Genomic DNA, 12,481 nt, shown 5'->3' on the forward strand with positions numbered 1-12,481 from the left:
TTACTAAGGAATGAAAAATGACCATAATGATGGATGCTAATGATGGAGTTCCTGCTATTTAATTAATCTTAAAACAAACAAACAAACAAAAAAGGCAGCAATAAATGTGGTTGTGTCAGTGTTGAGATAAGTGGGAAGGAATCTTGGTGATCCAAGAAGACAATAGATGTCTGGCCTTCACCACAGATTCCCACAATGTGATTTGAGTTGGAAGAGACCTTAAAGCCCATCCAGTGCCACCCCCTGCCATGGGCAGGGACAACTTCCACTGTCCCAGGCTGCTCCAAGCCCCATCCAACCTGGCCTTGGGCACTGCCAGGGATCCAGGGGCAGCCACAGCTTCTCTGGGCACCCTGGCCAGGGCCTCCCCACCCTCCCAGGGAACAATTCCTTCCCAATATCCCATTTAACCCTACTCTCTTTCAAATATCCATGCTGTTAGAGGCTTGCTTGTTATCTCAGTTTGACATCTGGCAATAAAAAGAATAAATAATGCAATGGAATGTGTACATTTGCGTGAGGCTAAGAACAGAGTCTCTCTGCCATCAAAGAAACCATTTGTTAGCTTCAAACTTATTGCAAGAGCCAGTAATACTGGTAGGGTTTGATAGACATGTTTTTACCTGTTTAGAAGTATTACTTAATGCCCAATACTTAATTTAATTTCTCAGCCATGTGTCCAGTCATGTTTGCTGTTGGCTTTTCACAGAATGTGCAGGTTTTCTGCTGGGCTGTGACCTCTCTTCTCATCCTTCACAATTTTATGCCCAATGGAAATTACAAATTACTTTTTGTCCTCTCCAAACTCACTACATCTATTCTTCAGTATTTTGCCCAAGTAAGGAAAAATGATAAATCAACTTGGTGCCAGAGGAACAGGAGTTCACAGGGAAACCCTTGATTGGATCCAGTTTCAGCTGAATAGCATCTTCCATTTGCTCCCATTCCTTAGACTAAGGATCACTGTTGGTGTATTTCCCCAGCTTCCCATCTCTCCTCTGCTACCCCCACCCCTACATTTGTTTCTCTTTTTCTCATGTCTTCAATTTAATACTGATTTAATTTAATATCTTACATGAATATATAAGAATTCCTAGTAATTTCTTCTCGTTCTCTTTTTTTGTTCAAGTCACTCCTCTGATTGGAGCAAGCCCAGCCACAGCCAATGTCATTGAGGGCCAGCAGCTCACTTTGCCTTGTGTTTTGCTTGCTGGGAACCCCATTCCAGAGAGGAGGTGGATTAAAAACAATGTGGTGGTAAGACTACTTTGTTTCCTGTAAGATTTATTGGTAGAGGAAAGCTACAACTGACATCTCAAGGCATGATAACAGCTTGGTTTAATTTAGAAAAGTTAATGTGAATGCTGCCCGTGCCAGGAAATTTCTGACCCTGATGTAGAGATGAGGGAATAGGAGATGGCAGTGAGGGATGTGGAAGTCTAGAAAAGAACTTGGAACCAAAGTATTTGTGAGTTATCCTTTTATCTTCTCTTTTGCTTCCTTTCAAAGAAGTTTTATGCATTTTTCTAGCTCATGAACTTCAGCCTTGGACTCTGAATATGGGAACGCTAGTGAAATATACCTACTAGAATGACAAAAGTGGGTTTTTTAAAATAAAGGTACCGGAAAATTTCTGTAGATTTAGGATGTTTTAACATCTTGACTTTTCCTGTTGCTGATGGGCTGAATTAAATACCAGTATCCCTGTTCCATATCCTCCTTTCCTGGTGTTGCTGTACTCAGAGCATGAATGAGTGTGTTTTCTTTCCCCCTTGGGAACATACCATTGCCAGTTTATACCTCCTGCAGACACAGCTAGGTCATCTTTATGGTCCCTTCCCAAATCACTCAGAGATTTTAGAAGGATGCTGTGGGCACCACACCTGGGTTCGTTGTGTGAATCAAACTTCAGTTCTTTAATACTAAAATTTCTGATTGTACCCTATGAAGCTGCTTTTTATCTTTGTTCCTAATTTCTTCCTAAAACCCTTTCTACACAACTGGAATTAAAATACTCTAGCAAAATGCCTAATCTATTGTCACAAAGCAGAACCTGGTGCTACCTGACCCCTGTTCAGGTTTCCAGCTCAGTTTAGGTGTCTCTGGGAATCACTGGCTTTTCCTTAGGCTGTGCAAGGAGCACAGGCTGTAAAGCTCTGTGAGAAATACTGGCAGGATCCTCCTTGTTGAGTTGCTAATTCCTCTCTCTAGTAGTGCTGGTTTCCTGTCATTGTAAACTGCTGGGAAACGCTGTGCTCCAAGGAAAGTGTTGGAGTAAGTTATATTTAGAGAAGAATTCAGCTGCTTCTGAGTGTGACTGGAACAGATTTGCTTTCTAGCAACTCTTTATGAGGGAGGGCTATGCTGCCAAACTCAGGGTGTTTGATGTTGCTGTAGGATACATAACTCTTCAAGGGTTACTCCTTGGTGAAAGTTACAATTCTCTTTCACAATGGCTTGCTTCAGAGCCAATCTATTTGATGGATATGGAAGTTAGGCGGTTTTGATAACTGTAAAGGAAAATAGTCTGCTTGTGGAAGAAGAACAAGTCATTGCACTTATCAATTACTGGAATAACCAATAAAAATACAGTGAAGTAATTGAGCTAAATTTGGGTTTGCTTCATTAAAAGCAGGAGTGGCAGAACAGGATATGCTGTGGCAGTGTCTCTTGCAGTTCTTACTCTCACTCCAGCAGTAAATACAAGGTGCTACTGAAACTCTTAAGTAAAATTAGCTTTGTATGAAAGATGGAAAGTAGGAAAAGCTCTAGTAAAATTCTGCAGGAACACAATTTTTAACAATGTGACATAGCCAAGCAGAGCCACACAGCATCCCCAAGTGCACACCATCAGGAGTATTTCCCAGTGAAAGGTTCTGTCTCTCCTCTGGCAGCTGGTTCCCAATCCCTACGTGAGCGTGCGCAGCGACGGCAGCCTGCACCTGGAGCGGGTTCGGCTGCAGGACGGGGGGGATTACACCTGCATGGCCAGCAGCGTGGCGGGCACCAGCAACAGCACCACCACTGTCCACGTCTTCGGTGAGCAGCAGCCTGCCCTTCCAGCCTGGGGCAGGAGGGGCAGCACTGACCGCAGCAGCTCTCGCTGCTTCGCTGCACTTACAGCTGCCCACGGTGCCTCTTCTGGCATGATGCTGCTTTGTAAAGTGACACAGGGGAGACTGGGTCCACTGTGCAGGGAAGAGCTGAGTGATCAAGACTGTTTTTGAAGTAAAATCAAATAAAACTATTTTGTGTTCGCAGAAGATCCTCATTCAGAGGCTGTGCTGTGCAGTCTTCATCTGGTTTAATTAACAAGCAGGTGCAAGTGGGAGTTGGCTGGAAAACCATGAGAAGTGCTGTCTGAATGTTTCATAACTGGTGTAAGGAAGCACAGCTCATGGGAGAACTAGAATGAAAGAAAATGAATTATGAGTTTGGCAAAAGTCATAATTTGTTTGTTGTTTTTGGTGTCATCCCCATTCTCCTCCTGCTTATTTTTTTCCCTTTAATTAAAACATACCAAAAACTGCACTGACAGCAAGACAAAGTGTTAGCATTTTGGGTAACCCATCTGTATTTCAGCTGAGCATATTTGTGTTAACTTTGTGAGGCTACAATCACTTCATAGTTTCTCACATGTTAAATTTTCTCACATGTTAAATTAATCATGGGAGATTTATTTTGAGCTTCACTGAAGATACCGAAACCTCCTTTTATATAAAGAATGACTATAAATTTTTAGTACAGTCAAGTACTCATAAGATTTTCCATGTCAACACTTATTTTCTTGGATGTTTCAGAGCTTGAGAACAAAAAGGAATATCTTTGTACGTGCTTAGAAATATCTAGGTTTTGGTATTGTACCCTTAAATCTTACCTTATTTTTGTGTTAGTTCAAAGGAAGCTCAACTGAGTGAGAGAATTCAGGTTTTTCTTGTCTTCCTGATACTGATTTTGCAAAGCAAAGCCTAAAATGTTATCAGAGGATAATGTGACAAAGCAATTCTGAAGTAATTTCAGTCAGTGGAATACCTGCAGTTGATTTAAAACTGTGTACATAATGCAGTGATGAGCCTATGGCTGGCAGGCTCTGTAGTGAACAGGGATTTATTCTGTCCTGAAAGGCTGGAAAGTGGCTCCTTGTCCATGTTAGGGTTGGAGAAGAGGCCAAAAGGTCCCAAACCCTCCTTGCCTGTAGGAAGTAGTAATTGAATATAAGGATTTTATCATAATAGTTGTTCCATGTTGAAATGTGTTCTGCATGTCTTTAATATTTGCCTGTGTTTGTAGTCGTGCCTGTCATTCAGCATGGACAGCAGATATTCAGCACCATTGAAGGAATCCCAGTGACACTGCCCTGCAAAGCAAGTGGAGTTCCCAAGCCATCCATTGTCTGGTCCAAGGTAACTCCTCACCTTTGAGCTGATCATGCTGAAAAATGGGTTGAACACATAATTTAGTTGCCATAAACACTATACTCAAAGAACATGGCTGAAAACTGCACTTGTGAGGAACCTGGAAATCTCTGTTTGTTCAGAGCTGCTTTTGTTTCTTAGAGCAGAGCTTTTGGCCGTGGTCCTGCCACAGCTCAATGTTCCATTATTTGGCAGGGCTTAGGTTATCGCTGTATCTTTATGGGGTTTACACTTTAGAAATTGTTCCTGTTCCTGTTGTGAGTTGATAATTTGATTTTAGGCAGCCTGCCACAGGCTGAGAGTTCATTTTTCTTGTGGAGCTCTGACTTTTTTCTCTGAGAAAAGTGTATTTAATAATGGCATTGTTAACCCATGACTTTTCCGTCATGGCCTTGACAAGATGTGCACTGAGGAGGTCCTCAGCCTTTGAGGGAATTTGTCTTAAAGCCAGTTTTAGGATTTTTTCCTGCTTGAACAGGATAATTTCGGATAGTAATAGGTATTTGGGTTATGTGACAGCTCACATGATATGGTGTGGAGGCACTTTTGGGTCTCAAAAGTTGTGCAGATGTAACTGATTGGGACCTTGGGAACAGCTTTGTTTCAAAGAAGAAATAGAACATGGTTAACTGTTGGTTTGGTAGGGAAGAGAATATTGGAGGATTTATTTTTCTTTATTTTATCACTTACTCAACTGCAGACATGGAGGAGGCAGCTGACCAAGAACAAGTTTCTGTAATGTATACAAGATTCATTTTGACATCAGAAATCAATGTCAAAATTAACTCAGTTAAAATCTTGATTATTATTCTTCACTATTATTTTTTAAATTTTCTTTTAAGCCTTTGGGTCTGTAAAATGTAGTAAGTTTTCAGCGTAAGAATCCCTCTGCTTCTGTTCTTGTTACTGTTTAGAAAGTGATAGTCAAGGACTGTGAAAAGTTAATTGTAGTCAATTAGTTTGTGTAAATGGAATTTTATGGCCAAGTTTCTTTGCTGATATGAGATATTTTGTCCATCTCAGCCTTGAAAAAATAAAAGCAGCTTTTATTGAATTAAATAATTGTAATTTGGATTAAATTATTACAATTAAATAATTGTATTTTATTTTGGAAAATCCATGCACTGTGGACTTTGATTATTTTTCTTTCCACAGAAAGGAGAGGTAATCCTTCCCAGCAACGTGAGGTTCTCGGCAGGGTCGGATGGAAGCCTGTATGTGGTGTCCCCAGGGGGAGAAGAGAGCGGGGAATACGTGTGCACTGCCACCAATGCTGCTGGCTATGCCACCAGGAAGGTGCAGCTGACTGTCTATGGTGGGTGTCACCTCAGCTCAGCTGCACTACCCCTGCCACCCAGCCAGTGCTTTGGGAGAAAGACATACCCAGAACACATGGCATGGGAACTCTTCTCTAGGTAGTGCTTTTGGATCCCCAAACCAGGCAGTTCTGTACATGGCTGATCCCAAAAGGCCTGTCCCTCAGTCATTATAATTCCCTTAAAGCCTCCTTATCCCTCTTACCTCAAGGTCACAGACCTTGGGCTGAGCATAATTTCAGCTTTATGGAAGTGGATAGGAAGCATCTGTACAGGAGTAGAATTTCCTGCTGGGAGAGGAATGAAGATCCCTTAATCCCACCAGTCTGAAGCCTTCCTGTCATCATCAATCCAATGTTATTAAAATTTGGTTCAGGTGTAGGTGTGCTTTGCAGGGCTCTTATGGCTTGGAGTTACTGGGGCTGTTGTGTAACAGTCCAGGGAGTGGTTGCTAACTACCTATGCAGTACAGAGCTCAGCACACACAGGAATTACAGCCATTTGTTGTGTCCATCTTTTTGAATGGATAGTCCAGGCTTTCTGGTGTTTGTGGTGTTCCATGTGGGCATCAGCCTGTGTCTGAGCTACAGGCACAGTACAGCAGCATGGCAGGGATTTATCTCTATTGCAGACAGGTCATTAAAACAGGATTGTAATGTTTTATACCTGATAAAAAGAGAGATGTTGTATGGTGTTACATTTGTACAAATACGTATATTCATTGCAGCTTCTTAATGTGTTCCATATTATAGTGAAACCCAGAGTGTCCAGGCCTGGAGACCAGCAAGGAAATGCGCATGATAAACCCATAGAGGTCTCAGTAACTGCAGGGGAAGATGTCACACTTCCATGTGAAGTGAGGAGCTTGCCACCCCCCATAATTACCTGGGCCAAAGAAATGCAGCTCATATCTCCATTCTCTCCAAGGTAACAATGTTTGATGAAAAACTAAAGAAAACTGAAACTGCCTCTAAACTGTCAGGATTTTGGAAGGGTGTGTGATTTCTGACTGCCGCAGTATCGCTCAGAAGGTGTTACTGTGTTACTTTGTCCCAGCTGACCTCTTGTACTGGGTCTTGAAACTCTCTTTCCCAAGCCTGCTGAGCCTGTGCAGGGTTGCACAGCTCCCATTCCAGCATGTGCTTATATCCAATCTCAGGGGGCCAGGAGGAAAGAGATCCTGGGTATTTGTACTGTGGTAGAGCCCAGAGACCAACATCATCTGTGCATGGTTATAATTGTTTAAAAACCATGTTTCTTTTCTTATGTACTTCACATTTATGTCAGGGGAGCACTGTCTGTGATTTACATGAAGCCTGGGCTGCCAGTAGGATACAGATGATGATGATAAATGTTTGGGTATGCTGACAAGGGCATGTTGTGTGCTGTATTTTGGATCCAAAAACTCACCAGAGACTTTTGAACATGTGAAAGCAGAGTTAAATACTTGTAAAGTGTTGAGCTGACAGCCTTAGAGAATGAAGATCTGGGGACTGTGTTGGACAGTGTTGGAGTTCTCCCTTATTATTTAATGTTGCACAGAACAAGAGGGAGATGAGCTGGTGGCTATTCCCTGGACACTCCCCATTGGAGTGCCAGATAGTGTCACCAGCTGTGCTGCTGCTTTCTGCTTCTCAGAGTCCCTCAGAAGGGCCAGGCACCAGTTGTGTCCATAAAACAGGGAATGGCAAGGCTGCCCACAGGCACACTGTGCTTCCTGGTGTCTCCCAGTGATCCCATGGATGGAATCAGCCAGTGTCTGACCTAAGGAGTTGTACTGGAGGTCCTCTTTGCCTTGTGGCCAAACCTGCACCTTGGAGACGTTCCAGGGAGCCTGTGACAGCCTCAGCAGATCTTTTGCCACTATGTCTGCTGAAGGAGGCTCATGTGCAGGGATTTGGCTTGTTGTCAGTAATCCATGAGGGATTTTCTGCTATGTCCTGTGAGCATGTTGCATGTGCTAACAAATCTGCGTTCTTCGTCTCTAAGTTGTCCTTGTTTTACCTCAGGAGACACTGATAAATTAGGGTACTTGCTCGTGGCTGTTGTGGTGAGATCCAAGTTGTCCAGAGGAACAGAAGTCCAGCTCAGCCCATTCCATAAAATTGTTTACAGATGTCAGCAAAAGTTACAGATTAGTCCAAACAGAACTGTTTGAGACCACCCAAAGATCTTGTTAGAAATGTGAACATTAAACAAAGGGAGAGGGAAATCAGATATGAAGGAACTTTTATCAGAAAGCAAATGTAATTACTGGACAAAATCAAGTAGGAGAAGTTGCCTCAGAAATTTGTCTTTCGGGCTTATTAAAAAAGTGCCAAAAAGTTTGGAAAGATACAGACAGCAGAGGAGGAATTGTAGTCTCAGACAGATTTTACACTGGAGAAAATATATTTCACTTTCATTCATCTCTCCAGCCTTACAATCCCCAAATTCACCATTTATGTCCTTGTGATAACGTTGACCTAATTAGTGCCAAGAAAAGAGAACAGATGATCCACCAGTTCTGGAGTGGCAGGCTTGGATTTCTTCTCGTCAATCCTTAGCTGTCATTTTTCTTTCCTCCTCACTTATTTTCTCTGTCTATCACCTTTGACTCTCACAGAAGATTTTGGCTTAGCTGGCCAAAGTAGCTTCTGGTGTTTCAGATCTGTGACCAGAACTGTGGGAGAACTTAATGCTGTGTAGTTAATTATTTACTGGGGAATAATGGCAATTCCTATAAACACCAGAACTGGCAGTTCTGAATCAAAATCCTGTTTTTCATCTTGAATCAATGTAACATCACTTTTTTGCCAGGATGAAGCAGTAATAAAAGTTTTAACTTTCTGACCCTACTGACCTGAGCTGAACAAAAAATTTTAACAAGAGGGTGAAGAGCTCAAGTTCTCTGCCTCTATCACATTTAATAAGTCATATGAAATAGCTAGAACCAAATTATGTAATTTGGATCTTAAATTTTAGATATTTGCTGTGTATTCTGAATATGGGGGCTCCATAAAGAGTTAGAAAAAAGAGGAGTAAATATAAGTCATAGTTGCGTAATACGGTCAGAGTGGTGTTATTTTAGCTCATAGCAAACATTAGCAGCGTGCAGGGAGAGGTCATTCCACCTTTATGTCCATATTTATACAGTTTATCTGCTTCTTCTTTTTCCAGACACACTTTCCTCCCCTCAGGGTCGATGAAGATCAGCGAGACCCAAGTCTCAGACAGTGGAATGTATGTCTGTGTCGCCACAAACATTGCTGGGAACGTGACTCAGTCAGTGAAGCTCAGTGTACATGGTGAGTTGGAACTCCAGGGTTCATCATCTGCAAGTTTCCACATGGAACTGGGCATCTTTAAGATGTTTCTAAAGTTTTTTCCTAATTGACAATAAATCCTCTCAGCTGTTTTTCTTTCAGGTTGTATTATCCTCATGTGTGAGTTATTGATTTTGTGGAAAGTAAATATTGTATAAACACCCACAAATACATAGACATGTGTAAAGGTGTCCAGTGGCTCCAGTCAGGACCTGTGTCCCTCTCTCTTTCCTTACCTTTATCTCGTATTGCTCCTTTGTCTCTCTCCTGCTCTTCCCACACTGGGCCCAATCACTGTCTCTTAAACACTCACACAATGTCAAGTGTGGAAAAATGTCACTTGTTATTGTTTCAGGCATTTTTTCAAGTCTTTTTATTGCCAGTGATCCTTAGGAAAAAAAATATTGTGGCAAAAGACTTATGGTGAATTGATATTATTCTGTAGGACCAGCAAAATCACTTCCAGTCATATTTTGTCTCTCTTGTCTGAACTTGTGTTTGGAAACATACAAAGATCAGGGATTAGGGAAAGGAAATTAAAATTCCAAAAGGAAAATGTGATTACCTCTATCATAAAAGCTTTTGAATTGTTTTGTGTTATGAAGAGCCAGTACCCGCAGCTCTTCCAGTGTGCTCAGAATATGGCAGTGCTCATGGGAGTTGTGCAGTGTAGCTTGTTCAAATAAATTCAGCACCAAGGTATCTCCTGTCCTGTTCTGTGCAGAGAACATGCAGGGCTGCTCTTGTAGTCACCTGAGGGCATTTGATTTCAGTAAATAAGGAACATTTTGTAAAATGATAAAAATAGAAAAGAATTTCATAGGATCATAAAATGATTTGAGTTGAAAGAGACTTTTAAAAGGACATCCAGTGCCACCCCTGCCATGGGCAGTGACACCTCCCACTATCCCAGGGTGCCCCATGCCCTGTCCAGCCTGGCCTTGGACCCTTCCAGGGATCCAGGGGCAGTCGCAGCTTCTCTGGGCACCCTGTGCCAATTCCTCACCACCCTCAGCATAAATAATTTCTTTCTTATACCTGGTCAGAATCTCCCCTCTCTTAGTTTAAAATAGTTCTCCCTTGTCTTGTCCCTCCAGCTCTCCTGGAGCCCCTTTAGGCACTGGAAGGTGCTCTGGGGTCTCCCTGGAGCCTTCTCTTCACCAGGCTGAACACCCCAGCTCTCCCAGCTTGTAGAATGATCCTGTATGTTGTTTCTTTAACTTTTCTGTGGACTGAAATTATCTTCCTCAGTTCCTCCAAGGATCCAGCGTGGGCCTCGAGTTCTGAAAGTGCAGGCTGGGCAGCGAGTGGAGCTTCCCTGCAGTGCCCAGGGCGTCCCTGCCCCCTCGGTCTCTTGGTTCCGAGGCACAAGTGCCGTGCCCACAGACGGGGGGAAGTTCCTGCAGAGCCCAGATGGAGCTCTGGCCATCAGCAGTGTCCAGCTCCCTGATGCTGGTATCTACACCTGTGTGGCCACCAACAGTGCTGGCAGTGACACGGCAGAGGTCACAGTACAAGTGCAAGGTACTCGTTTGGGGCCATGCTCCTTCCCTGGCCCAGACTGGTGTGGGGTAGGGCCTTGCAGGGCAGGGCTTTCTCTCACCCACTGTTACGTGATGCAAAAGCCACATCTGGTTTAGATGTTATGTTCTGATGGTAATTGAGGAGAGTTAGAATGAGCAACTAGTCTTTGGAGAGGTTACAGAAATTAAAAAAAAAGTGCGCACACACTCTCTCTATATTTAAATTCAAAAATGATGTTGAAATGGTAAAAGGGTAAGTGGTCAGTGTGCCAATTTAAATACGTAGTGCAGCTCCTCACCTGAGGGCTGACAGATGTCAATGGAGCGTGACTGAGTTAAGCTAAGCAGGAATTGTTTCTTCTTTGCAAAAGTCTAAAGGCAATGTTCTAATCCCTTTGGATTAGAGACGCTGAGAAATGCTTCCTACAGGCAACAAAGAACTCTCAGTAACTATTTAATTATAAAGAATATGCTTCATATACCCTCAGTCTGCACAGGAGTTTAAAATGAGACTTGAGAACAAAGGATGGCAGTAGCACTAAAATATGTGGTGTGGGGAAAAAACAGTTAAAATAATATTTTTGAAAAAAACAGTTAAAATATTTTTCAGCTTATGCAGAAACATTGCTTTGAAAATAAATTTAGCAAGATTTCAAGAGAAATATTTTCTGTCAAGATGGAAAGCCTCTTTGTCCTGCTTACTTCCTAAATATTCCCACTGAAATAGAAACTACTTTTGCAGTACCCATTCCAGTCAATGTAAAGAGGGTTATTGGAATGTGACCTCGTGTGAATGAGAGAGACTGAGTGTTATGTATTGTCAAACTGTATTTTTCTATTTGGAGCAGAGATCAAGCAGTTTTTTGGGTCTAATTTTCTTTCAGAGCCTCCCACTATTGAAGACCTGGACCCTCCATTCAACAGCCCTTTCCAAGAAAGAGTGGCCAACCAGCACATTGCATTCCCATGCCCTGCAAAAGGTGAATGTCTTGGTGACAAAAAGATCTTTATCTGCACATTACAATACTGCTGTAAAAATGTCCAATTCACACAGTATTTTCCATGTACGCTTTATATGGAAAAATTCAAACTAACAGTGATTTAAATCAGCACTGTGTGTGGAAGTCCTGTGGAAAGTCATTGCTAGCCAACAAGGATTTTACAGTGTTTAGGATGAAGATTTTTAATGTTAAAATCATCCTGTAACAGCTGGAGCTTCCTCTTGGAAGCTTCTGGCCTCCCTGTGTGTTGTCCTTCCAGCAAGCAGCAGGAGTTGTTTGAATCAATCTTGTTCTGAGCTGAGGGAAGCATTTGTGGTCGTTTCCCCTTTTCCTTGCAGGTATTCCCAAACCTGCCATCAAATGGCTGCGGAACGGGCGGGAGCTGAGCGGGGCTGAGCCGGGACTCTCGGTGCTGGAGGACGGGACCCTGCTGGTCATAGCTGCCCTCACACCCTCAGACAGTGGGGACTATGTCTGCGTGGCAGCCAACGAGGCTGGGAGCACACAGAGGAGATACAGCCTGAAAGTCCATGGTAAATCATACACACAGCCCTTGGGGAGCTGCCTTGGGAAAGTATCTTCTGTTTTCTTCTTGCAAATTGCATGGCCCAAATCTGCCCTTAAGCTGTTGAATTATAAAATCTGAGTACTTCCTATTTTTCTGAGTTTTTTATACTCTCTGTAGTTTTTCTTTTACCCCGTTTTTTCTGTTCTCTGTGGCTTTATGCACAAACCATCTTTGTTTTGCTCAAGGATCTTATTTGATAGAAACTCCAGTATTACTTCAAAATTTTAATGCGAATAGCAAATGAAGCTTTGTACTGTAGAAGTTAGAGATTGAGGGCTAGATCTGCATTTCAAATGAGAGAAGAGTCATCAGATTGAACATAGACTAGGAGATTTTCTATTTGCTGGTATTCT

At 42.5% G+C, this 12,481-nt stretch overlaps 1 protein-coding gene across 1 annotated transcript in view; it reads left to right on the forward strand.

Annotated features, from left to right (window-relative positions):
* Positions 1-12,481, forward strand: part of HMCN1 (hemicentin 1) — a 163,509-nt gene that overhangs the window by 66,447 nt on the left and 84,581 nt on the right. Inside the window, exons 18-26 of the mRNA XM_066555326.1 lie at positions 1,130-1,257; positions 2,895-3,039; positions 4,291-4,403; positions 5,571-5,730; positions 6,484-6,658; positions 8,891-9,018; positions 10,288-10,560; positions 11,444-11,539; positions 11,899-12,093. Of these exons, the coding sequence (XP_066411423.1) occupies positions 1,130-1,257; positions 2,895-3,039; positions 4,291-4,403; positions 5,571-5,730; positions 6,484-6,658; positions 8,891-9,018; positions 10,288-10,560; positions 11,444-11,539; positions 11,899-12,093 (1,413 nt within the window). The remainder of the gene's footprint in view (positions 1-1,129; positions 1,258-2,894; positions 3,040-4,290; positions 4,404-5,570; positions 5,731-6,483; positions 6,659-8,890; positions 9,019-10,287; positions 10,561-11,443; positions 11,540-11,898; positions 12,094-12,481) is intronic.

Source organism: Molothrus aeneus, chromosome 9, assembly GCF_037042795.1.
Source record: "Molothrus aeneus isolate 106 chromosome 9, BPBGC_Maene_1.0, whole genome shotgun sequence".
NCBI classification, from domain to species: Eukaryota; Metazoa; Chordata; class Aves; order Passeriformes; family Icteridae; genus Molothrus; species Molothrus aeneus.